This window comes from Heterocephalus glaber, unplaced genomic scaffold, assembly GCF_053883595.1.
Source record: "Heterocephalus glaber isolate CG9 unplaced genomic scaffold, H.glaber_assembly_v1.0 deba00001673, whole genome shotgun sequence".
NCBI lineage: Eukaryota > Metazoa > Chordata > Mammalia > Rodentia > Bathyergidae > Heterocephalus > Heterocephalus glaber.
The window spans coordinates 7,186,250-7,214,086 of NW_028258410.1; the positions used below are offsets into that span (position 1 = coordinate 7,186,250).

At 45.5% G+C, this 27,837-nt stretch overlaps 1 protein-coding gene across 1 annotated transcript in view; it reads right to left on the reverse strand.

Moving 5' to 3' along the window:
• Positions 1 to 266: 266 nt before the first annotated feature.
• Positions 267 to 27,837, reverse strand: part of Prpf6 (pre-mRNA processing factor 6) — a 58,092-nt gene continuing 30,521 nt past the window's right edge. The window contains exons 13-22 of the mRNA XM_004841124.4: positions 24,780 to 24,902; positions 11,411 to 11,532; positions 9,367 to 9,505; positions 7,243 to 7,362; positions 6,761 to 6,937; positions 6,114 to 6,247; positions 5,389 to 5,480; positions 4,046 to 4,160; positions 1,577 to 1,703; positions 267 to 502 (exon numbers count right to left, since the gene is read on the reverse strand). Of these exons, the coding sequence (XP_004841181.2) occupies positions 350 to 502; positions 1,577 to 1,703; positions 4,046 to 4,160; positions 5,389 to 5,480; positions 6,114 to 6,247; positions 6,761 to 6,937; positions 7,243 to 7,362; positions 9,367 to 9,505; positions 11,411 to 11,532; positions 24,780 to 24,902 (1,302 nt within the window). The 3' untranslated portion in view covers positions 267 to 349. The remainder of the gene's footprint in view (positions 503 to 1,576; positions 1,704 to 4,045; positions 4,161 to 5,388; positions 5,481 to 6,113; positions 6,248 to 6,760; positions 6,938 to 7,242; positions 7,363 to 9,366; positions 9,506 to 11,410; positions 11,533 to 24,779; positions 24,903 to 27,837) is intronic.

Genomic DNA, 27,837 nt, shown 5'->3' on the forward strand with positions numbered 1-27,837 from the left:
AGCCCCTTACCCTGGGGGTGTGACCCTGTCAAGCGCTTCATCCACTCACAGCTTGGTCCTTCGTGCCTCTGACCTGCTGTCAGACCTGTGAGACGCCATCCCCATCCTGCTGTCTTCAGAGCCTTGCTCCCACCTTCTTCAGCAAATCTCAGCAAGCCCCATCACCCAAACCGCACTTCCTCGCAGCCAAAGCAGAGGTGTTGTGTCCACCCACTCACATGCATGATGGAATGGGAAGAGCCCAGAGAAACTAGCAAGGCCCCAGCCCCGATACGCTACATAAAGTCTTTAATGAATGAAGACATCTGAGACCCTTCGCATACTTGTCCATGCGCCCGCCCCACCCCCCTCAGAATGTGTTCTTGATGTGAGCAGCCACCAGCACCAGGATCTCCCCAATCTTCCTCTGCCAGTTGGTGATGTCCTTGGACACGGTGCACCACAGCTCCCCATGCCGGGGCTCTGCATTCTCACAGCGTTTCCTCACCTCCTCCTGCTGCTCCTGGGGGAGGGACCAAAGAGCCCTTCAGATGGGATTCCTCCTGGGCTGTTCCTGACCTCGCCTCCCTCACACCTGCCTGTTCCCAGGACCCAGCCCCAAGAGCAGTACCCAGTCCAGCTGACAGGGTGGGCAGGCACTGGGTAGAGAGTTATCAAGGCAACCCCTTCTGGGAAGCAATGCCCCGTCCGTGTGCCTGTGCACAGCACTGTCAGCACCCTGACTCTATGGCCTGCAAGGGCCCCAAGTCTGCCTCAGAATAAAGCACTCATCAAATTCAATGTGGCCTGACTGCTACCTCAGGGAAGATCCTAGAAGTCTTTGGTCACTCCTACCTGTGAGCGTGAGTCTGACAAAGCTCAGCAGGTTCTCCTGGAACACCACACCCAGAGTAGGCCTGGGAGAACAGAGGCAACTCCACTCCCATTTCTTTTCTTTTTTGGGGGTACCGGGGATCAAACTCGGGTCCTTGCGCTTGCACAGCAAGTGGTGAAACCACTGAGCTAAATCCCCGGGCCCCACTCCCATTTCTAAGACAGGCCCCAGCCATAAAACAATCCATTAAAATAAGCTAACAGGCATATTGTGTGCAGCTGCACAAGCCTGTACTCCCAGCTACACAGGAGGCTGAGACAGGAGGCCAGCCTGGGTAATTAATTTAGCAAGACCTGTCTCAAATAAAAATAAAAATTAAAAAAATAAAAAAATAGAGGGCCATGGTGACACCTGGGTTTGGTGGCCCATGCCTAGAATTCCAGCACCAAGGAAGGCTGGGGCAGGAGGATCACAAGTTTGAATCCTGCCTGCACAACTCAGCGAGATTGTCTCAAAAGTAAAAATGAAAAGGGCTGGTAATGTGGCTCAAGGGAAAAGGGGTCACTTACAATGGGCGAAGCAATTAAATTTCAATTATAACCAGAAAAAAGCTGTAGAGACAGATTCGCTGTGCCTCCTACCCCTATCTTCCAGACCAGCACTGAAGCAGGGGTGGTGGTCTTGGCTGCCCAAGGCTGGGGAAGCTCCCCTACAGTCCCAGAGGCCAGGACACTGACAGGAAGGCACTGGGAGCTGGCTCACCTCGGTGCCGTGCTGCAGCTCAAACTTGTAGAAGAAAGCCCAGGCATCCCCCAGGTCTGAATCAATCTTCACTGTGCGGTGGAACCACTCCCGGGCCTTGGTGATCTTCCGCTCACTCCAGAACAGCCTGTTGCAGGAGAGGGGTAGCATGTCTCAGAGTAAAAGGTGCACAAGGGTACCTACAGGGCTGTGGGAGAGACTGGGGAGGCCCCTGGCCACGTGTATGGGTCATCAGCTATACCCCACACCTGGACAGCCCCAGCAAGCCCTGGCATGCACCATGAGGAAGTCTGAGCAAGGCTCCGGGGCTGCCTGGAATTCACTGACTATCAACCACAGCCATCCTTTCAGTTCTAATCACCAGTATTTAAGCATCACATACAGATCAAGATCTTCAACTCCTTCAAACTATTTTCCCAGGTCAAATACAAGATGAAACCAAACCTGAACAATCATTAATTAAGGCTCTGATTAGCACTGTGATGTTCAGCCTACTCCTCAGTAAGACGCCTGCTGGACCATTCTGCTCTATCCAGCCAGGTCCCTGCAGCAAACCAAGCAAACACTAAGAAATCAGGCTTTTGGTCAGCACTGGAGATCTGATCCTGCCAGAGGCTGCAGTCCCACAGTACTCAGACCATAGCATACATGCCTAGTGTGCCTCTCAGATACACAGACATCCAAAAACCAGGCTGGAAGCCAAGAGTGTGAGCTATCAGCAGCCAAATTAGAGCCTTGGTGGGTGCCCTTCACCCCTGCTGCTTAAGGCAGGGCAGCAGGGTACACTGTGTATGCGATGGGCTCTCTGGCAGCCTAGGGCTCGGCTGCTTCCACCCTCCTGCAACTCAGACTCTCTGATAGCCAGAGGCACTGAAGAACCTGATGGCACAGGTAAGCCTTCTACTCCAGGCAGCTGTCTGTGCTGGTCTCAGGTACCAAACAGAATAATTTCACATTGTGATAACCTGATTGTTTTTTAAGCCTTGTAGCACTCTTAATTACTTGGTGTTAGATAAACTGTGATTTAAAGAGCACAAGTTCAGGCAGCAGACACATGGACAGTGGCTTGGGAACAGCAGGGAGTGACTTATTTACTTTAGCAAAGCCTTTTATAATGTTTTATGGCTGCCCTATCTGAGGGCCACACATAAGTCACTCTGGGATAAGGAAGCACAAGGACCGAAGGAAGGAAGCAGGGTCGACACAAGGTGGATTCCAAGAAGCCTCCCTTGTCTGGAGGGGCGATGGGCACTGGAGAAGTGCACAGGGTGCCAGACCCCTGGAGACCCAGCGCCACTCAGAGAACAGCTAAGAACAGCCCTAGGAAGGCTCTGCCTTTGCACCCTGAGCTGGGGGTGTGGGGTGTGTGGGGTGGGTGGAGGGATGGGGGATGAGATGGGAAGAACCACATCCCCAGGGCAACTGCCACCCTGAGTAGCAGCTTCGGGAGTCCTGACCCGGACCACCTGGCCCCCTCTGATGATCCCCTTCACATCCTTCTGCACGCTCACTGCTGGCTCCCCCGACGTACTCAGGCACAAGGCCTCGGGCGGCTTCCTCCTTCTAGAAGGGAGCAGATCCGGCGGGGCTAAGATGCTCTACCATGTAGCAGCCACAGCCTTGTGCCCTCTTCCCAGCAACCGTCATGGCTCCAGAACTGCCTCCCAGAGAGCCTGACCGGCACCAGTGTGTCAGCACCGGCCATGCGCTTTGAAGTCACTTGGTGACCTCTTCTCTTGGAAACCAAGTGTTGGAGAGATGGACGCTAGGGAGCCATCTCTATCCCACTCATGAGGATTAGCCTCAGAGGTGTTCCCAGGACCCCAGAGGTGAATCTGACTTCTTTCCCTAATGCAATAAAAACAAATTTCTTGGCTGAAGCCCCTTGTACCAAACGGGGTTTGCTTATTACTTCAATTCTGCCCAGAACCGGCAAATCTGTTTGCCATGTAGCCCAGGCCATATGCAATGTAAACTGAAACTTGGCAGAGTCAGAACAGCTCCCACCAGAAACCTGGGACCTGCTGGGCATGGCGGCACAGGCCTGTAATCCCAGCACTCTGGGTCACCGAGGCAGGAGGGTCACAAGTTCAAGACCAGCAAAGGCAACTTAGCAAGACCCCATGGCAAAAAATTTAACATTTTAAAAAGGGGTGAGGATGTAGGTCAGTCTGAAGGCCCTCAGTTCAATCCCTAGTATTGAAAGGGGAAAAAGGCGGGAAGGGGGGACCTAGGACTAAGAAGGGTCCAAGAGGCCCAAGATGGAGTGATATACACAAACACCCAACAATGAAGGTAGCGCACATCATGGGACCGTTATCACCAAGAAGACTGAAACAAGGCCCTCCAGGAGCCAAGGACAGGGTGCCCAGCCTGCTCCCAGGCACACTCAGCACTGGCAGGGAAAGGCAGACAGCAAAAGGTCCGTTAGGTCTAAGGGTCAGCGACCCCAAGAGCACTCCCACTCACTTGGCCACAGCCAACAGCACGTGAGGGTCATGCTCACACTTCTTCAGGGCATCCACGCTCTTGGTCTTTCTCTGCGGCCGGGCCTCAAGGAAGACAGCTTCAGACCACAGGATACCTGCAGTTCAGAAACAAAGACCTGGTCCTCAACTTCATCTCCGGATTCAGAAACATGCCCTCCCTACACAGGCTGCCCTGAAGGGATCCTGCTTAGGGCCAGCCCAAAGGCCCCAAGTTCCCACCCACCAGTCGCTCACCTAGTCTGCGTACAGGCCAGACAATGTTTTGGGGTGACAGAAGCGTTAACAACAACCCTCAAGGTCTCATTCCCACTGACGCAGAAACTGCACTAAGAATTTAATGTAATAGAGCAGAAATACTAGTAAAGATTCACCTAAAAAATGGTGATCTCAGAGTAGTATCAGACTAAAATTGGAGATAACAAAAAAGGGGGGAAATGGAGAACGAGGGCCGGGGAGGTGGCTTGGTGGCACCGTGCCTGCCTAGCAAGCACAAGGTCCTGAGTTCGATCCCCAGTACTGGAAAAAAATGGGGGTGGCTTAAAAGTCTAATAAACAGCCAACAACTATGGAGGGCATGTTGCTGATGCATATATAAAGCCACGAGAAATCTACATTCCTGAATATTTAATAAGAATCAAAAGTCCTCACTAAATGTTCAGCTTTTTAAAAAGGTAAACAGAGCTGGGGTGTAGCTCAGTGACTGCACTTGCCTAGGACACACAAGGTCCTACAATCAATTCTCAGCACCACAAAAACAAAAACAAAAAGGTAAAATACCAAGCTAGGCATGGTGGTACATGCCTATAATCCTAGCATGCTGAGGCAGGAGGATTCAAGCCCAGCTTGGCTTGGGCAGCTTAGTGAGACCCTATCTCAAAACAATGGGCTAGGAATGTAGCTCCAAGGCCCCAGGTTCAATCCCTGGTATAAGGTGGGCGGGGGGGGACACATCAAATATACACTATGATTTTAACTGTGTACAATAATATAGGTTGTAACATTACAAACAGTAAGAGTAGGCGAAAGGCGATTTCTATTTCTCTTTTTAACTCCCAATTTCTTTATGTTGCATATACATTCCTTAGATACCTGGGATAAAATAATAAAATTAAATGCTGCAAGAAAAAGAAATGGCAGCACGTCAGAATATGAACTCCAACTCTCAGTTGAGACTGGGAATTCAGTCCAACTGTCTTAATGACCAAGAATAAGGAAATTCAGCTGAAACGAGTGGTGCACACACACACCCTAACAGTCCGTTAGAAGCCAAATCCTGCTCCCTCGGAAAATGTCCCTCCGGGTCAGTGTTCTGGGAGCCCTTACCAGAGTTGGGGCATTCCTGCAATGCCTTGGCCATGAGCGTATTGGCAATGTTCTTCAGCCCTGCACGGTACTCCAGCCTCACAGACTCCAACCTGGTGAGATGAGGCTGTCAGGTACCACTCGGAGGCACACTTCCAAAGGCCTCGTCAGAAAGCTCCTGGCAGCAACCGCAGCAACTGGAATTTGGTTTTCTGCAGGGTGGAACTTGCCCACCAGAGGGGGTAAGGCTGGTGCCCCGCCACAGCCTATTAGGCCCAAGGAGCTGGCCCAGCCAAGCCCTGGGAAGCCACTCACTCGAGACGCAAGTGAAGACACCAGGACAAGCACACACTGTCCCAGGGGAGAGTGCCATGCCTCCTTGGCAGTGTCCTTTTATACCCCAGCCTGCCACCCTGACCGGGACTCTGCACCTCTCCAGACAGAACATCATGCCTCCGCTGACAAACTCCTGCTCAGCTCCCAAGTCCTGGCCCCTGCCACCCCTTCTGTGGAGTGTGGTCTCAGCCTCACCCTCCCTCAGCCCATCATTAACTCCCCACTTCCTAAGTGCTGTCAGCATCAAACCAGCTACGGGCCTGTCCAGCCCGGCCCAGGCCCAGCTCCCCAAGGGAGAAACCATGACTCCTCACAGTGCTCCCACCATGGGAGCCTGAGCTGAAACACTACAAGCGATTCTTGCAGAGTGAGTAAAGGGAAGATGGGCCAACAAACAGCGCAAGACTCACCACAGGCCAGGGTTCTTTGGGTTCTTCAGACGAGACTTCTCCAAAATGGCCCGTGCTCGGGTCAGCTGCCCAATCTTCTCCTCTAGCCGGGAAAGCAAGAGCCACAGGGGTGTGGAGTGGGGGCACTTCTTCAGCTGCAGTTAACAAGCCAAGAGGAGCTCAGGTGCTGTCCACAAAGGACTGCAACACATGCGTGGCTGGCTCCACCTGAACTCGCCTCAGACCTTGAGACCACAGAGATGTGCAATTCATGCTCTGCACATGGGGTTTTCAGATTTGGTTGTGTCTTACACACACACATATGGGTGTGTATGGAATTATACATGTGGCTGTGCTGTGTACATGTGTGTGGATTCTATGTGTGCAGTTGTGCCATGTATACACCCACTGTAACTTCTGGCATGTCACATCCCACACGTCCCAACCAGAGCACAGGCATGTGCTGGTAGAGGGAAAAAGCACAGGATCCAGGGAAGGATCCAGGGAAGGAACCAGTATTCAGTCCAGAGCCCACAGTTCTATCAGCTGGGACCTGAGCGAGTCCCTGCTCTCTTAATTCTCCTTAGACCCAAGAGGCAATGACCACTGCCAAGATGTCTGGCTCCATGAGGCAGGTTGGCTGTGCACCAGGATCCTGGCAGACTCACCCCCTGGTTGTAGGCTTCTCGAGCATTCTCCATCAGCTCCCCCTGCTCCTCAATTTGCCCTTTCATCATCCACAGCTTGGGGAAGTCCTCATAGTGCTTCAGTGCCTCCTCACACAGCTCCTGGGCAGCTGCAATGTTCCCCAGCACCCACTCCAGCTTCACAGACTTCATAAACACCTGCCAAGCAGACACAGAGAGCTACCCCACAGCACCTGGCACCTGTCCAGATGAGAAGCACCTATGTGACCATGCTTCCTGTGCTAACTCATCTTCCACACATCTGTCTTGCTGAATCATATGTGCCTTGTAAACTGTCTCATGTACACAAAGATGGGGATTAAGAAACAGATACGTGTTGTAGCCCAGTAATAAGACTGGAGCGTGGCCTGTGCTCTCTTCCCCATTTTACCCTTCCCTGGGTCTGTGTGTGCACATGAGGTGCTCCAGGTGTGCCCCCAACCCGCCCACCTGCCGTTACTCACTCGAGCTGTGGGCGCACTGCTCCGTGCCTTGGCCAGCAGCCTTCGGGCCCGCTCGTACTCATTGTTCTCTGACTCCAGCTTCACAGCTGCCAACCAGATCTCCTCACTGTTGGGGTTGGCCTAGAGCGCAAAGCACAGCAGTGTCAGGAAGGGATCAGAACAATAGTGACCAACACTAGCTCACACTTAATCAAAAGCAGGTGGCCTGGGAACTGAGCCGGACCTCACTCTTCTTTGGGACTAGTGTAGTCCCAAGCCCTTCCCAGGCTAGATGATAGAGCAGACTCCTGCCAGTCTTCTCACTGTGGTACAGAGGTGAGGGCTCCACAGCACATCCAGGACCCACTGAAACACAGCACAGCCTCCCAAAGCCCGTGGGTGGGTCACTTGTGAACTACACACATGGACCTGCCACAGCTAACCTCACTCCTTCCCTCAGCCAGCCACCCTAAAGTGCCCCTGTGGGCAGGGAGATAGATGCCTTGGATGACCCTGATGAAGCTCAAAGACCAGGACCAAGCCACGTGCAATCCAGCATCCAGTGCACATGCCAGTGGGGCCCGCAGAGCCTCCTGAGAGCTGGTAGTCAGGCAGAGCCTCATCAGTCATATATAAGATGGCCATGTCACACATCTGAGAAGCAGCCCTAGTGACAGGCAAGAAAAGGCACCACAGGGGTTTTATCACATAAGAGCATGAGGCAACAGGCAGCAAGCACCAGCAGTGAAGGGGGACACTGCTTTGCACAGCACTATACTCTGCTCCTGTATTCTCTCCAGCAGGCAGCTAGGAGGTGCCGCTCTGGTCAGTCTCTCTCATGGTATTTACTCCATGAAGGACAAGCTTTACAATGTTAGCCTGGGTTGTAAGAGCAGCCTGACATTTATACTGTACTCTGTGGTTCATTAAAAAGTATGCTGGTGGGCCGGGGATTTAGCTCAGTGGTTTCGCCACCTGCCCTGCAAGCGCAAGGACCCGAGTTCGATCTCTGGTACCCCCCCCCAAAAAAAAAGTATGCTGGAGCTGGGTGTGGTGGTGTACAGCTGTAATCCCAGCACTATGGGAGGCTGAGATAGGAGGGTCGAAAGTTTAAAGCCAGTGAGGACAGCTTCGACTGTCTCAAGATAAAAAATTCGATGGAATACCGACAGTGAGCAGGGCAGGCGGCAGGCTCATCCATGCCTGGACCTATGGTGGCACCCTGGTCAGGACTTTGCTGCCTCATCTTGGGTTGGTTTACTGGCTTTTACTTTGGAGCATTCTGGGTAAAGCTCTTAATGGGACACATGCACCTGGCATGGTCTGTGTTATGACAGAAAGATCTTAACCAATGGAGTGGAGCCTACATGGTCTGAGTGCAGGATGCAGCGTTTTGTCAGTCCTGGAAAGTCTTTTCTTTTTTGTAAGATATATGAATGAAGTGTTGGTGTCTTCACCCCAAGAGGTGGCACCTAAGGGTTCTGAGGAAATGTATAGACCCTTATGTACAGAACTATGTATAAACAACTTTTGTACATACATATAGGATAGATTTTTTGAACTTATACAGCTGTACATAAAAGTAGCTGGTATTAGTTAAGCCCGTGTCAACAATTTGGATTTTTTTCACTTGTACATTTGGGACATTTTCTTTCGGTTGATTAAAGTTGTAAATGTTAAGTGTGTGAAAAAAAAAAAAGATAAAAAATTCGAAAAAGGCTGGAGATATAACTTAGGGGCCCTAAATTCAATCCCCAGAACCACATACATACACACAAAGTATGCTGGGAAACTATCTAATAGGGAATTGTGACAAATTTTTTTTTTAAAGCTAAACACTTGAGAGGCTGAGGATCACTGTGAGTTTGAGGCCGGCCTGACCCTCAGGTGACTGTGTTCTGTGCTCCAGAACATCTTGCCTGGGGTCTCGCTGAGAGGGACCAAAAGGTACACATGTCCAGTGGGGCTGTTCTTCCTGATCTGAGGGCCCTCACAGCCCCAGCAGCCTGCAGAGTTCAATGCACCCAGATCACAGGATATCCTAAGGGATATACATACAAGAAGCTCTCAGGCCAGGTATTGGTCACACCAGCATCAGGGTCTCGTGCACAGGTGCTTCCCAACATGAGCAACCTCCTCACCCACCTGGAAGGCCAAGGCCAAGATGCTCCTTGCTGCCGGCACATCCCCTGCCAGCCACTTGGATTTGGCACCCATGAGCCACAGCACCTCTGCCTTGGGGCAGTGGGCCACAGCCCTCTGCAGAAGTGCTTCCAGAGACTCCCTGCAGGACAGAGGCCACAGTCAGCAGAGCTAGGCCATAAACCAGAGCACAGAGGCACAAGCATGCAGGGATACGAGAAAGACAGTTAGCACTCCAAAGTTCGGCACCATAAATGATTTACCAGGTTTTACAATGGGGAGAGTGTGGGGAAATCTTTCCTCTCTATAAAGGATCTAAAATCAATTACTGAAGAGGGTTCCACAAAGCAGCACATTGTTTAGATAGCAGTCTTTTACAGTGTGTGTCCTGGGGGCAGAGATAACATCAGGTCGGGTGACAGGGAAGGCTTTTTCATCTCCAATCACAGAGGACACCCTGGATCCACAGATAAAGATACGGGTCCCTGACAGCCAAAAACAAGAAGTCTTATTAGAAAAAAGTAGTTTTAGGTCAGTATCAGGTGTGAACTCTGGACTCAGTGTGGCCTACTGCGTCTTGATCATGTCATCCTTGCTGCTGATCCCCTTAAGCCTTATTGTGCACAGCAGCAAGGCAAAGTTAGCATATAAAACCACACCACCAAGGGCTGGGGATTTAGCTCAGGGGGGCAGTGCCTGCCTCACAAGCACAAGGTCCTGAGTTCCATCCCCAGTACAGAAAAGAAAAAAAACCAAAACACCACACCATAGCCAGGCATGATAGCACACACCCGTAATCCTAGCACTTGGGAGGCTCAGGCGGGAGAAGAGCCATGAGTTTGAGGCCAGTCTGGGTTACACAGTGAGTTCAAGTCCAGCCCGAACTACATAGAGACCTTGTCTCAAAATAAAAACCAAACCAAAACAAAAACCACACCACACAGAGAAAGGCCCCACAGAGCAACACCATGCTCCCCAAGTCCCAGGCCCTCATCCCTTCACTGTTCTGAGTGGGTAGGGTGGTAGGAGGGAACTGATCACTGAGCCACTCAGTGGACAGCAGTGCATGCTGAGCCCTGGAGCTACAAGGTCTCAATGCACATCTGGCAGATGTTCCTGCCCTGCTTGGCATTTCCAATATCCCAGGTGACTCACTGAAGAATGAGCTGTCAGGATAGTTTTAAAATGTCTCCATTTCCCCTAAGTTTCTGTTAACTCTGAAACACCAAACCAGGTGGCAGGGCGGGGAGGGACTGAACTTCAGTAGCACACGTAGAAAGAGGTTTTAAAGAAACTGACATTAAACAAAGCCAAGAAAGAAAACAAAAGAAAAGGAGAAAACAAAAGAAACAAAACAAAACAAGGGCTCAGTGTTCTCAGCTGCAGGCTCAGAGAAAAACAGTGAGGCCTATCCCTACCAAGCACAGAGAGCAGCTGGGGACCCAGGAGGGGCTGGATGGAGGGTGTCCAGAGACACGAACCCAATCCCCTAGAGAACTACCCATTTAAAACAAGAAATTGCAAGGCCTAATTTAATAAGCATTTACAACCAGAAAGGAAGACCTGAAAAGGTTTTTTCAATTAAAGAATACAATTAAAGAAGACTGTAATGGACCTCCTCTGTGCATAAAACCAGCCCAAACCAAAAGCAGCACAGCTTAAATAAAAAACAAGCTTGCATGGTTCCAGATGCTAACCCACCCATGGCTGAAGCCCACCACCATGTTGGCTCCAGCCTCAAGCCTGCACCCCACCACTCCTGGAGCCACAGGGCACTTGGTCAGAACAGATCGTCTTGATACCTATTTCTCAACTATAAAAGAGTGATAATCCTATTGCACAAGGGCTACAAAGACCAATCCAGCTGCAAAGTCCCAAGAAGTGTCATAAAAACTTCTGCCCTAATCACAAGCTGTCCCATCATCCCAGAGGGGCAGACGTCAGATGGAAGTGCTCAACTGCAGCAATGCAAGGTTTAAGATCTAGCACCATCCAAATGCGAGCAGGCATTTAATAAGCACACGGAGCAGCTGGGTCCCACACATACCTGGTGCCGTGATTTTTTTCAAAGTACGCAGCTCGTAGCCACACACTCTTCTTGCTGGGGAACACTTGCAGGGCATAGGCATAGATAGCTCGTGCACACTCCAGGGCATTGTGGGCTACACACTAGAGCAGAAAAATAGACATGAGGGGTGGGCCAGTGCGGAGCAGTTGGACTGATGTCCTCCTCAGCCTATTTCGGTTCTCAGTGATGGTACCTGCTAGGAAATGCACAATGGGAGTTGATTTAATTAGAAGTATAACCCAGGACAGGGACATCAGCGAATGGTGATCTCAAATGTGAGGCCAGCCCAGGCAGCTTAGTAAGACTCTCTCAAAATATAATTTAAAGAATTAGGGCAGGGATGTAGCTCAATGGTAGAATGCTTAGCATGTACAAGGCCCAGGTTCAATCCCTCATATAGGGGAGTGGAGAGGACCAGTACCACTCACTCAAGAAACAAAATACACATCCAGTGTATACAAGGTCAAGACTCAAAATGCCAACCTCAAAGGCTTCACACAGATACACCAGCTATAAGTGATGATCTCAGGTATCTTTACCTAAGCAGGTACCTTTAGTCTACCCAGATGTAAAGGAGGGAGCACACACCATCAAAGGGGAAAGGAAAGCTCTCCACTACTTACAATTTGAGCTAACAAAATGCAAAACAAGTAGTATTTAGGAAATCAATGTTTGGGAAACACCAAAGTAATAACTGATTCTGGGAAAAAAAATACCATTAACATGCCGGGGATTTAGCTCAGTGGTTCCGCTGCCTGCCTCGCAAGCACAAGGACCCGAGTTCAATCACTGGTGCCAAAAAAACCCTCCCCAAAACCCATTAACATATTCTCACACTAGTAAGCCAAAGTTTGGCAAGAACAAGCAAATTGCCTGCTCACAAAATGCTACTAACCACAAAGGAAAAAACAGTAGGAAAATCCTGGCAGCTGTCACTTGGACCTGCCAGGCAAAGTAAACAAGTGTATGTACCTCCATATGACACACAGGAAGACCCAACGTCCCTGCCAAAGACACACACCCTCAGACAGCCATGAGCAAGTATCACAGAGACCCAAGTCAAAGAGGGCTCTATGAAACTACTGGCCTGGCCAGGAATGGTGATGCACGCCTACATCTCAGCATTCTAGGAGGCCGAGGCAGGAAGATAATAACTTCAAGGCAAGCCTGGACAACTCAGTGAGACCCTGTGTCAAAATAAAAAATAAAAAGGGATGGAGATGTAGCCCAGTGTAAAGGTCCCGGGTTCAATCTAATTCAGATTCATAAAACTTTACAAAGATAGGGCTATAAATGTGGCTCAGTGCTAACATGCACAAGGCCCTGGGTTCTATCTCCAAGACCACAAAAAACAGAACAAAACAAACACCACAAAGATGGATACTAGAAGATAGTGGAGTGAACTGCAGAGAAACAGCCTCTGAGATCTGGTGTCCAGGCGCTGGAATATAGCAACGTGAAAAAGAGGAGGAGTGAAGTAGGTCCCCAGGACCCAGCAAGGATCTGAAGCAAAAACTGAAGCCCGCGGGGACAGCAAAGAGAGACCTTAACATAAAAGAAGGAGGTGGCAAGCGGTGCTTTTTCCCTGAGCCCTGATTTACTGTGTGGGAGGGGAGACTCCAACCTGTTGACTCACAGTGACTACTGGTGACCCCAGAGGCTTCCATGGAGAAACCCACCAGTGCAATGGAGCAGCGGACACAAAGGACCGTAGTGGCTTGCGAGTTAAAATCTGAGTTCAGACTTCCCCTAGGAGAGGGTGATTTGTCAGTCACCATCTTGGACAGAGGACAATTGAGCTTGGAACTCAGAGCAACTGCAGGTTGGCTCCAACTAGTGGCTCCCAGTATCAGGGTGAGGCGGAACCCAGTTCAAGTTGGCAGGGGGTCAAGGAGCTGAGTTCAAGCCAGTGGGAGGAACATGGAGGATTGCAGGTTGAACGATCGGGTTCCAGCCTCACAGTCAGAAACCAGCCTAAACTTCAGGGGAACTGAAGGTGCAGGGTTGCTGGGATTATCCACTACACTGCCATAAATCTATGGCTGGCTTTCTGGGATTAATCAACACAGATTTGGGCTCTGTCTGCCCACTCTGTCTACCAGTGACAAAAGAGACAGGCCCTGAAGTGGACTTTTTAAAACTTTCTTCCTTTTTTCTCTTTTCTTGATTTTTGTTTTCTTTTTTATTGTTCTTGCTTTTATGAGCATTAACACTGTTTCTAGTTTTCTTGTTCTTATTTTTATTTCTTCCTTCTCTCTTTCCCTCCTGTCCACTTCACCAGTTTCCTGAAGTTTGTGTAGGCTTCCTTTGTTCTCTAGCCTTGCTTCTAATCTCTTTCTCTTCTTCTATTTCTCTATTTGTTCTCCCTCACCCCTTTAAAATTTTCTCCCCTGAGGGTAAAATTGGCATATTGAGGGCATATTTACTGTATACAGTTTTTGGTTCGTTTTATAATTTTTTTTTTTTTTGGTACCGGGGATGGAACTTGGGTCCTTGCACTTGTGCAGCAGGTAGTGAAACCACTGAGGTAAATTCCTGGCCCCTGTTTTATAATTTTTTTTGTTATGTAACCACAAATACAGTTCATATGGCTAAAGGTGGCAAATTAATAGGTACCACAGTCTGTCATTTTCTAGGCTGTGTTTGATGCTATTGTTATTGCTAATTATACTACTTTAGCCAAGGTGACATAAAAAAAACACTATAGCCAATACCAAAGAACCAGGGGCTGGACCAAATGGGCAACAATTTCTCATCTCCAATAAATTGAAGAAGTAGGGTCTTGCAACAGACTTAAAACTCAAAAGCCAGCCACACCTGAAAGACATCTCTGAGAAGTAGTCATTTCCTAAAGGCTCTAAATACTAGCAATAAAGTGACCTGCCATAAGCAACTTACATCAACCCAGAAAGTAAACTTAGAAAGAAAAAAACAAACAAAAAAGAAAACAAGAAGACACTTAAATAATATTCAACCCCAGACTTCTAGCTCACCAAAGGCAAACCCAAAGGGTAGAACAATTTGAAAATCACCCACTTGGACTCTCTGAAGTGGGAACAGCAGAAGTAACAAAGTAGATGAATGAGGCTCTAGAAAAAATCAATTCAGAAATAATCTCTCAGATAACTATAGAGATAGTGACCATAATGAAAGACTTGGTCAGTGACACTAGGGCAGATACAGATTAAAAAAAAAAAAATAGAGGAGCTTAGGAAAATATTGGAAACCATGAACGCCCAACATAGCAAAGAAATGGAATGCATGAAACAGATTAAAACAGATATCTAGGAGATTAAAAATTCCATTGAAAGTATACACAGCAGAATGAGCTAATGTGAGGACACAGTATCAGATATAGAAGACAGGATTGCAGCTAGTGATCATGAAAAGAAAGATTTCTTAAATATAGCAGACCACACACACAAAAAATCAATCCAACAGCTACTAGACGATGCAAAGAAGAATAACATCAGATTGATGAAGGAGTCAATGAAAAAGTAGAAAATACTAGAAACGACATAAAAAACCTGTTCACAGAAGTAATGGCAGAAAACTTCCCAAGCATGGAAAAGGAATTTGACACACAGATAAGTGAGGTATATAGAACTCCAACTAGCCATGATAAAAAAAAAAGAAAAAGAAAATTGGGCCAGGGATTTAGCTCAGTGGTGCCGCCACCTGCCTTGGAAACACAAGGTCTCAAGTTTGATCCCCAGTACCAAAAAAAAAAAAAAAAAAAATCTACTCCAAGGCATATAATAATTAAGATTCCACAAATTCAATACAAGAGGGCTGAGGATTTAGCTTAGTGGCAGCACACCTGCCTCACAAGTGCAAGGTCCTGAGTTCGATTCCCGGTCCTGCATAAAACAAATCAAGAAAGAAATTCAATACAAGAACAGAATATTAAAAGCTGCTAGGGGGCCAGGGATTTAGCTCAGTAGTTCTGCTGCCTGCCTTGCAAGTGCAGGGTCCTGAGTTCAATCCCTGGTACCAAAAAAAAAAAAAGCATCTATAAAGGACAGCCCATCAGAATCAAAGCAGACTTCACAACACAAGCCCTCAAGTCAAGGAGAGCTTGGAGTATTGCAAGAACTAAAAGCAAACAACCTCCAACCCAGATTGATGGACCCTGCAAAACTATCTTTTAAAACTGATGGAGAAATAAGATATTTCTATTACAGAGAACACCTGAGAAATTCATGACCACCAAAGCAGCACTCCAAAATGTCCTGAAGGACATTTTAGAAAGATAACAAGGACTACAAATCCATGAACCCCAAAAGAATGAATACAACAGGCAAGGCAAGTCATTAAACAGAGGGGGAAAAAAAGGGGAACCAACAGTAGGAAAATAACACAACAAGGATAAGTCAATACATATCATCAATGTAAATGGTCTCAATTCACCAATCAAATGAAAGAGACTGGCAGAATGGACCAAGAAGCAAGATCCAACCATGTGCTGCATATAAGAAACACATTTTTCCTAAAAAAAAAAAAAAAAAAGAAAGAAACACATTTAATTCAAAATGGAATTTATGGGCCGGGGAATTTAGCTCACTGGTTCCACCACCTGCCTCCTAAGCACAAGGTCCCAAGTTCGATCCCTGGTACCAAAAAAAAAAAGAAATTTATACTCACTGAAAGTCCAAAGATGGAAAACAATATACTCCATGTGACAGGAACCCAGAAAAAAGCAGGGGTAGCTCTTCTATTTGGAGACTGTTATGGTTTGTGTTTAGATGTTCCCCTAAAGCCTCATGGATAAGGGAAGTCTTTCTTTTTCAAAGGTAGTTGAATCTGGAATGTGTGATGCTAGGGTTAAGGGCCTGTGATTACTGAACCATTACATGTGAGGGATTAGTTTGGTACCATCCTAATCCCCGCAGTCTAAATAAGATAAAAGGGGGAGAAAGATCCTGTTAAACTCCTCTGTTGCCTTTGCTATCTTGTGTATGGGCCATATTGTTTTTCCTCTGTGATTCCTGGGTTTTTTCCCCCTTTTTTTTGGTACTGGGGATCAAACTTGGGACTTTGTGCTTGTGAGGCAAGAGGCAGAACCACTAAGCTAAATCCCCAGCCCTGCGATGTCTGTCTGCTATCCCTGTCTTGGAGCCAGCCAACTATGGACTGAAACCTCTCCGAACTGTAAAGCCAAATAAATCCCTTCACCTTTAACTTTGGATGTCGAGTATCTTGTCTCAGAAACAAGAGAAAAGTAACTAAGACACAGACAAAGTGAATTTCAAGCCAAGACTGATTAAGAGAGACAAAGACAGTCACTACATACTCGTCAAAGGAACAATCCAAGAGGAAGAGATAACAATCATAAACATATATGCACCAAATACTGGCACACTCAACTATATAAAACAAATATTAATGGACATGAAAAGGTAAATAAGAACCAATACAATTGTAATGGGAGACCTCAATGCCCCACTGTTACAAATAGATGAACTAGACAAAAAAATCAACAAAGAAATATCAGAACTGAACCAAACCTCTGAACAAATGGACTTAAGAGATGTGTACAGTGTTCCACCCCACAACATCAAAATATATATCCTTCTCTGTTGGGAGCAAGTCTACATCATTTTGGGGAAAAATCATTTGATTAGACCTAGTTCTCCTGGATTTCAAGACAAAACTCCATTTTGGCCTCCGGTCACAGCTAAGACCTCAGTGGACGGGTGATGCTATGATGCTCCAGGACAAGATTACAACAGCTGAAGACATCCTGGGAGGAACAAAATCTTTATTTACTCAGTTCCTCATTGTTCTTGGATTTCTCCACCCCCCCAACCCGCACCCCCATCATTTGTTACACTTTGTTTCTCCCAATGTACTGAATAAAGGTCCGGGTCTTTCATCGTTGCCACCCAGAGCAGCACTGATCAGGTCCAAAGCTCAGCTTCTTCTCAAAGTCTCATTTTTTCTACCTTTCGTGTATAATAAGTCAATTTGCCTTGTGCTGTCGTGGCTCGCAAGAGACTAAGACTCACTGCAGAGGTTCTAGTATCATCCCCTTTTCCTGTTCCCTACACTTCTCACCTGCACATGGGACATTCTTCAAAATAGACCACATACTAGCTCGTAGAACATACTTAAGTAAATGCAAAGGAATTGAAATTATCCCATGCATACTATCAGACTATAGTGCAATGACACTGGAAATCAACGCCAAAAGAAACCGCAAAAACTTCATAAACACATGGAAATAAAATAACATCTTCCTGAACAACCAATGGGTCACAGATGAAGTTAAAGAAGAAATTAGAGGGCCGGGGATTTAGCTCAGTGGTTCAGGCGCCTACTTCGCAAGTGCAAGGTCCTGAGTTCAATCCCCGGTACCAAAAAAACAACCAAAAGAAGAAATTAGACAGTTTCTACAACTAAATGATAATGCCAGTACAACATACCAGAACTTATAGGACAAAATAAAAGCAGTCCTACAACTGAAATTTACAGTAGTGAATTCTCATATCGGAAAAACAAGCAAGCTAATGAACCTCAAGCTTCTATAAAAGGAAGAATAAATCAAAGCTTGTATGAGGGAAGAAATTATAATGATCAGAGTAGAAATTAATGTAATGGGGCCAAGGATTTAGCTTAGTGGTTTCATTACCCGCTGCACAAGCGCAAGCACCCGAGTTCGATCCCCAGTATCAAAAAAAAAAAAAAAAGAAATTAATGCAATGGAGACTAAGAAAACAATACAAAGAATCGATGGATTGAAGAGTTGGTTCTTTGTAAAATTAAATAAAGTTGACAAACCATTACCCAACCTTATCAAAAAAAATAAAAGACTCAGGGCTGGTGATTTGGCTCAGTGGTTCCGCTGCCTGCCTTGCAAGTGCAAGGTCCCAAATTCGATTCCTGTTACCAAAAAAAGAAAAGGAAAGAAAAGACTCAAATCCATGCAATTAGAAATGAAAAAGGTAAAAATCACAACAGATCCTGCAGAATTCTGGAAGATCATCAATACCTACCTGGAGAACCTGTATCCTAATAAGGTAGAAAACACAGAAGAAATGGACAGATCCCTAAACACATATGAATTACCAAAACCGAATGAATAAGATATAAAAATTTTAAATAAACCAGTATAAGTCAAGGAAATTGAAGATGTAATTAAAAACCTACCAACATAGAAAAGCCCAGGCCCTCAGGGATTCACTGCTGGATTCTACAAGACATTTAGGGAAGACCTACTGGCGCCACTTCGCACTCTTTATGAAATTGAAAGGGAAGCAACACTCCCAATTCATTCCTGGAAGCAAGCATCACCCTGATGCCAAAATGAGAGAAGGATCCAACCAGAAAAGAGAACTGCAGGCCAATCTCCCTAATGAACAGAGACACAAAAACCCTCAATAAGATATTGGCAAACAATGCAGAAAATCATCCAGAGGGTTATACATCACGACCAAGTAGGATTCATCCCAGGGATGCAGGGATGGTTCAACATATGCAAATCAATAAATGTAATACACTATATTAACAGAGCCAAGGAAAAAAACCATATGATCATCTCAATAGATGCAGAAAAAGCATGTGACAAAGTCCAACATCCATTCATGATTTAAAAAAAAAAAAAAAAAAAAAAACTACAGAAAATTGGAATAGATGGTCTTTACCTCAATCTGATAAAAGCTATCTAGGGCCGAGGATTTAGCTCAGCAGCACCGCACCTGCCTTGCAAGCGCAAGGTCTTGAGTTCAATCCCTGGTACAAAAAAAAAGCTATTTATGACAAACCAACACCAACATCATATTAAATGGACAAAAACTGAAAGCTTTCATTTCAAAATCAGGAACAAGTCAAGGATGCCCACTGTCACTTTTTTTTTTTTTGATACCAGGGATTGAACTTGGGTCCCTGCGCTTGTGCAGCAGGTAGCAAAACCACTGAGCTAAATCCCGGCCCTATCACCACTCTTATTCAATATAGTTCTGGAAACATTACCCAGAGCAATTAGACAAGAGAAATTAATAAAAGAAATAAGGATAGGAAAAGAAGTTAAATTATCATTATTTTTGGATGACATGATACTCTACACAGAAGACCCCAAAAACTCCACCAAAAGACTTCTAGATTTTATAACCAAATTCACTAGCATAGCTGGGATACAAGGTCAACACTCAAAAATCAATAGCATTCCTGTATACAAATAACAAACTCACTGAGAGAGAAATTAGAAAAACAAGACCTTTCACAATAACATTGCAAAAAATCAAATACCTAGGAATCAATCTAATGAAGGAAGTAAAACACCTTGACATGGAAAACTACAGTACTCTGAAAAAGGTGGTCAAAGAGGATATTAGAAAATGGAAAGATATCCCTTGGTCTTGGGTAGGAAGAACTATTATAGCAAAAATGGCCATACTTCCAAAGTTGTTATACAGATTTAATGCAATACCAATCAAAACACCATTAGAAGGCCGGGGATTTAGCTCAGTGGTTTCGTCGCCTGCCTTGCAAGTGCAAGGACCGGAGTTCGATCCCCAGTACCAAAAAAAAAAAAAAAAAAAAAAAAAACCATTAGAGAAATACCAAATAGCATTAGAGAAAACGATCCTAAAATTCATTTGGAATCAGAAGAGACCCAGAATAGCAAAAGCAATTCTGGGCAATAAAGGCAAGGCAGGGGACATCACAATCCCTCAGTTGAAATTATACTACAAATACAGTGATAAAAACAGCATGGTACTGGCAAAAAAAAAAAAAAGACATGAGGATCAATGAAACAGATTAGAAGATGCACAAACAACTCCAAACATGATCAGCCACTTTATCTTTGAAAAAGGAGCCAAACAAGTTCACTGAAAGACAGCCTCTTTAATAAATGGTACTGGAAAAACTGGCTTTCCACATGCTAAAGATTAAAACTAGACCCATATCTTTTACGAAGCACTAAACTAAAATTGAAATAGATCAAAGATCTAAATATTGAAACAGAAACACTGAATCTGCTGGAAGAGAGAATAGGTAGAACTCTTGAAGACATTAGTGTAGGCAAAGACTTTATGAACAAAACTCCGATCACACAGGAAATATCACAAAGAATCAATAACTAGGATCACATCTTATTAAGATTTTGAGGGCCAAGGATGTAGCTCAGTGGCACCGCACCTGCCTGGTAAGTGCAAGGTTCTGAGTTTGATCCCTGGTATGGCCAGAGGAGAGGCTGTACACCAAAAGAATTTACCAACAGAATGAAGAGACAACCCACAGTGTGGGAAAAATTTTTTCCAGCTGTTCCTCAAAGGATTAATGTCTAGAATATATATAGAACTCAAAAAAGCATGACCCCCCCCAAATTTAAAGACACAATCCAAAAATGGATTGGATATCTGAAGTGAATAGACTTCTCAGATGAAGAAGTACAAACAGCAAATAAATATATGAAAAAATGTCCAACATCACTGGTCATTTGAGACATGCAAATTCAAACAATGCTGAGATTCCATTTCACTCTAGAAAGAATGGCTGTTATCAAAAAATCAACCAACCAGAGCCGGGGATTTAGCTTAGTGGTTCTGGCGCCTGCCTCGAAAGCATAAGGACCTGAGTTTGGTTCCTGGTACCAGAAAAAAAACCATAAGTACTTTATTGGGCCAGGGATTTAGCTCAGCGGTTTCACCGCCTGCTGCGCAAGCACAAGGACCCAAGTTCAATCCCCGGTACCAAAAAAAAAAAAAAAAAAAAAAAATCAACCAACCTGCCTCGCAAGCACAAGGTCCCGAGTTCAATCCCTGGTACCAAAAGAAAAAAAAAATCAACCAATAACAAATCCTGGTGGGGCTGTGGGGAAAAAAACGAACCCTTCTCCACAGTTGGTGGGAATGCAGACTGGTGCAACCACTATGGAAATCAGTGTGGAGATTCCTCAAAAAACTAAAACTAGAGGTTCCATTTGACCCAGCTACTCCCCTTCTTGGTATCTTCCCAAAATAATTAAAAGCATCATACCACAGCGATATATGCTCACTTATGTTCACAGTGGCACAGTTTGTAATGACTAAATAGTGGAAACAGCCTAAAGCCCCGTCAACTGATGAATGAATACAGATGTGGTTTTTTCATACAATGGAGTACCACTCTGCCATAAAGAAGGATCGGCTTGAGACATTTCTAGCTAAAGGAATGTACCTTAAGACCATATTATTAAGTGAAATAAATCAGACACAAGTTTAAATACTGACTTGTTTCTCTGGTGTGAGAAACCTAAAGTGTAAATAAGGACCAAAATTTGTAACAGGTATTGGGAAATGGGAAGACTGTTCAAATGAGAAGCAAATAAGGGAGGGGAGGGAAGGAGGGAAAAGAAACAAAAGATGAGAAAAAAGAACATGGGAACAAGCTTTTGTAAATAAGGATGGGAAATGGGGTTGAAGGGAGGGGAATGGGAAAAAAAGAAGCAAGAAATTCCTTATGAGGGTTGAGGATTTAGCTCAGTGGTGCCACCGCCTGCCTCCCAAGTGGAAGGTCCCAAATTCGATCCCTGGTACCAAAATAAATGATGAACTCCCTGTGATGAATGTTATCATTATGTATATCTAACATGTACCAATTACCAAAAAAAGGGAAAAAAAGAAAAAGAAAACAAAACAAAAAAACCCCCATGAAAACAGACCAAAGGCTGCAGACTGACCTAAGCTTGTAAGCAGGGCCTCTTCTAAACAGAGCACAGCTGGTTTTTTTCTTTTTGCTAAAAGATCTGAATAAGGTCTGCAAATTACACAGTAGTCCTACACTAACATTAATGTCCTATCCTCGACCTTGACAGCCATGTGCTGTGCCTGTATAAAAGAATGCCTGTTTTTGTTGTTTTGAGACTGAACCCAGGACCTTCTTGCTGAATGACATCCCCAGCTCTTTATGTTTTTTTTTAGAGTCTAAGTTGCCCAGGCTGGAACTGAACTTGCAGTCCTGCCTCAGCCTACCAGAGTGCTGGGATTATAGGCTGAGAATGCCGTCTTTGGAAGAAACACAACACAGTGTCTAGAGGTAAAGGGCAGCACAACTGCAGCAAACTCTCTGATAGTACAAGAAGAACACAAGCTCTATGCATGCACGTGTGTGAAGAGAATGTAAGGCAAACACAGTCAGACGAGTAAATGTGGTAGACCAAAACTGAAAAGCATGTAAGAATTCTTTACAGTTTTCCAACATCCTTATATGTCTGAAATAATTAACATGTTTAACAATTTGGCCCTATAATCTTTCTCTGGGAAATTTATTCTGAGGAAATCTTAAAGGAGGCAAAAGCATCACATACAAAATGTTTTCTGAAATGAAATTTGTAGCAGAACCAGGGAAGGGGGGACAATTTATGTCATCAAGATAAACAGCTAAGGAAGTTGTCCAGCTATGATGGTCCACCTGCTTTGTGACCTTGTGTAACATGCCTGGGCTTCTTGTCCATTTAGTAAGCATTTAAAATACCAGCTCTTCACTTAAACCCAGACTCACAGAGAACTATTTCCCTTACAACTATAACTACATTTTGTTTCCTTTTTCTGGTACTAGGGATCAAACTCAGGACATCGTACTTGCCCGGCAGGTATGACGCCACTGACATCCCCAGCCCCTATAACTACATTTAAAATAAGTGTATCAAGCCAGGTATTAGGGATGCAGATCTGTAATCCTAGCACTCTGGGAAGCTGCCATAGGTAGATCAAAAATTCAAGCCCAGCACAGGCAACTTAGCAAGACCCTGTCTCAAAATAAAAACTAAAGCAGGACTTGGGGGATAGGGCTCAACTTGAAGGCCCTGGCTTCAATTCTGAGTACGACAAAAGAAAATAAAGTATCAAAAATGTTTTTAAATCAGGTGGCATATGCCTATAATTAATCCCAGCACTCTAGAAGGTTAAGGCAGGAGGATCACAAACTCAATCCCAGATTGGATATTTACAAGGGATGATCAAAACATACAGTGAATGTATACATTTTAAAAAGTATTCCAGGGCCAGGGATTTAGCTCAGTGGCACCGCTCCTGCCTCGAAAGTGCAAGGTCCTAAGTTTGATCCCCAGTACAGCAAAAAAAAAAAAAGTTTATTGTAGTGAAAGACACACCGCCATTAACCACCCTCAAACCCACATCCCTCACTTGGAACACACTTGTCCCATCATTTTATAGCAGTTCTTTGAGTGTCTTTACAAGGTGTGATCAGAAATACAGAGAATACTGCTGCCAAGTATCATCCAACAGATAGGCAGGCTTGTAAAAACATTACAGTGTATCCGCATCCATCTTACCAGATCTGGCACGGTGTAACTTCTGGCTCTTTCCCAAAGTCAAATGACCATGTAAGGCAAATGTTTTGAATTGATTCAGAACATCAAGGCAGCCACAATACCACAACTAAAGACACTCGGGAAAGAGGACAACTCCACAGCTGCCTCAGAAGGTGGCAAGAGGCTATCATCGTTTTTCCTCAAGAGCCCACCCTGCATCCTCCAACTTTTATCTTGCTTTTTCCCTCTTTTACTTGGCCAAAGATCACTCTGCAGAGCCAGTAGCTTCCTCACTCTTCACTTTTAATTTTTCAAATAAGCTTTGCTACCGTTAAAACAAACAAACAAATAAACAAACAAAAAGGGCCAGGGATTTAGCTCAGTGGCACAGCGCCTGCCTCGAAAGTGCAAGGTTCTGAGTTCAATCCCTGGTACTGGGGGTTGCAAGAATGATGGGATAAGTGTGTTTGAAGCAAGAGGGGTTGTATTTTGATGGGGATTATGGAAATGTGTACTTTATTGTAATAATTTTAAAAATTTAAACATTCTGCCAGGTGTGGTGGCACACACCTGCGAGCCCAGCACTCAAGAGGCTGAGGTAGCAGGATTGCCATGAGTCTGAAGCCAGTCTGGGCAATGTAGTAAGTTCAAGGCCAGCCTGAACCACATACACAGCGAAACCCTGCCTGAAACAAAAGGGGTGGGGTGGATATTGATTAAAAAATAATAAATTTAAACATTCATTCATACCTTGTAACTCCTTAGTGAGACCCTGTCTTATAAAATAAATTTTTTTTTAAAAGCTGGGGATGTAGTTCAATGTGAAGGCCAAGTTGAATCACCAGGACCATCAGAAAAAAACAGAAAGATTTTTAGAACGGTCTACCCATCTAAGGGACCTGCTATTCCTTGTACAGCCTCCATATCAAGCGGGGGGGGGGGGGATTCATACAGTCAAACTGGGTGTGGTGGCATCTGCCTGTAATCCCAGCATTTTGGGAGGCTAAGGCAGGAGGATTCCTGCAAATTCAAGGTCAACCTGAGCTACACAGAGAGACCCTGTCTCAAAAAGAAAAGATAAATAAAACTCACACTGTCAGCATCTTCCATCCAGGTGTGCTTCCGGTCTTCTTCTTCAATCCCGATGCCAATCACGGCACGCATGACTGCTTGGCAGGTGGCCACGCTCCCTGCCCTGTCACACTCCTCAGCATCCTGAAAGAGGGACACAAAAATTTTGAATTTTAGGGTCAAGGATTTACTTCAGTAGTTCTGTTGCATGCCTCCCAAGTGCAAGGACCCGAGTTCAATCCCTGGTACCAAAAAAATATTCAGAATTTTAAATTTTGACATTAGAGCCGCAGGTGCTTGAAAAAGGTAGGGCTGGCGATGCAGCTCAATGTTATAGTGCTTGCACATGTAAGGCCCTGGGTTTAATGCACGGGACTTCAAAAAAACAAAAAAGAAACAAGCTAGTCCTGGATGTAAGAACGAGAGGCATGTCATGTCAGTGGTGCAGCGTGGCAGCCCCAGCACAGCTCCGCTGCCTGTGTCTGTCTTGTTCACTGACACACCTGTCCTCACACCCAGCACATAAACATGGTAAGTATGTGCACCAAGTGAAAACATACCCACCCATGCAATAAATTTTAAGGACCTACTGTGTGTGAGGGCTTTATTACACCACCCAGTGGCTGTAAGAGTTCTGTTTGCCACAGTAGGAGTAAAACACAAGTTCAAAAATACTTCTGTGTAGGACTGGAGATTTAGCTCAGTGGTGCTGCGCCTGCCTCTCGAGTGCAAGCTCCTGAGTTTGATCCCAGGGAAAAAAACCAAAACAAGACCAAAAAACTTGTATGTGTTAAACTGGACCTCAAGAATCAAAATTGACAGAAGAAAGAAATGCTGTGACCTAGACAGGCAGAGCCTACACCACAAGAGGTGAAGCAGCAACCTTGGGAGGTGGGGTAGACAACCCATCACCATGGCATCCTGCTGGGCAGGCCAACCAGCAGCAGGCACTCTCGATTCTAGGCAACAAATTTTGGGATGTACAGACAGAAGCCACACAAAGTTCTATAGTATGAGATGCAGTAATGGTACTAAAAATTTGAGACAATAAAATAAGTATCTTGCATGCACATCAATTCGAAAATCACCACTGATTTAACAGAGAAATGTTCCAAAGGACATAACCATACAGTTCGTCAGAAAATAAAAATACAAATTTTAGGGCCGGGGATTTAGCTCAGTGGTTTTGCTGCCTGCTGCGCAAGAACAAGGACCCAAGTTCGATCCCCGGTACCAAAAAACAAAATAAAACAAACAAACAAAAAAAATTTTAAACATATAAAATGAAAGACAAAGCTATTCTTAATGTTATGATGCTAAGCCACTGAAAATACCATTATAGGACCAGCAAAGATGACTACATATTTAATACTACCAAGGAACATGTGATCAACAACCTCTACGGAGGGCAGCTTCATCTCTATCTCAAAATACAGCACACACCTATTTGACCCAGCAAGTCCACTTGAAGCCAGTCTTACAAGTATAATCCCAGGGACTCAAGACAATGCATGTACCAGAACACTTCTGTACCACTGTCTACAAACGGCAAAGAGAAGAGCTACCCCAGTGTGCCCACTGACAGGAGGCTGATTAGCCAGTCACAGCAACAGGTACTGGGTACACACATTGCCAAGAAGGCCAAGGCACACTAGACATGTAAACGGGGGACCAGGATGAGATTAATGAGCAAGAGACAGAGTGGGAGCTGTACGCTTCTGGTAAGCCCAGCACTCAGGATGTGAGGTCGAAGGATCATCACAAGTTCAAGGCCAGCTTGGGCTACATAGTGAGTTTAAGGCCAGCCTGAATTACAGAGCAAGATCTTGTCTCCAAAAACAGCATCCTAGCAGACAACAGGGCTAAGGGCAAAGATCAAAGATGGGGTACACATAACATGGAGGCCAGCAGTGAGGACACAAGTAGCAGATGAGGGAGGTGATGACACTGAGTCCAGACGCTCATGGCCTGCAGGCACACAAGGGCATGGGTATTTACCTCAAGTAAGGCAGAGGCTCTGAGGGACACTAAGATGGCATGCTGAGGTTTATTTCAATCAACCTGACTGCTGGAAACACCAAGCAGCACTGTGCTGATCAGTCTCAGATGGCAGCTGTCAGCTTGGCTCTTCGAGGAAAGATAGAACCAGAAAGCTCTCTGGTGTAAGAGAAAGGAGTCAGGGATGATGGCTGAGGTATGAGCTGGGGTGCTGGCCAGAGAGGCTGAGGGACAAACTGTTTTGAAGGTATCAGTGTTGTCACATGTCTGCCAGGAGCACAAAGGGTATGGTACACATTTGGGAGTTCCTGGAATGTAAAACCTTCCAAGCAATGAGCAAGCACAGAAAATTCTAGAAAGGGCGCTAAGGGTGAAACGGAGAATTTATTTAGAAATTGAGAAAAGAAAAACCAGCAAAGAAGCCAGAGAGAGACCAGCAAGACAAAACAAAAAAACAAAAAACTTACAAAGACTTGGAGGAAGTATGTAAGTGGTAATAGAATAGAGATCCTTTGATCTGGTGAAGTGGAGGCTGGAAGCAACACTTACAAGATTTTCAGTAGTGCAGTGGGGTCAGTCAAAGCCTCACTAGAGTAGGTTCCGGAAAAAAAAGATTTACTGTGCATATGAAGGACCTAGGTTATGAGCTCCTTATAAGGGTCTAACGGCTGGTGATCTGAGGCAGTTCAGGCAGTGATGTTAGAGCTGGGGAGTGGCTGCAAATGCAGACTGACACTAGCAGAGAGGCTGGACTGCACAGAAACCATAACAAATCAACTATCTGTAGACTCCTATCAAAACCTTCAGTGCCAGGGGCTGGGGATTTAGCTCAGTGGTTTTGCCTTCTTCTGCGCAAGCGCAAGGAGCCGGGTTCAATCCCCGGTACCAAAAAAAAAAAAAAAAAACTTTCAGTGCCAGGTGTGCCGGTACATGACTGCGGCAGGAGGACTGCCGAGAGTTCGAGGCCAGTGTGGACTACGCAGCAAGACCCTGTCTCAAAAAACAAAAAACAAAAACCCTTTCAGTAAGTGGCAAGTGACAAATGAGCTGCATCTGCTGGCAGGCTTTACCTCAGAATCTG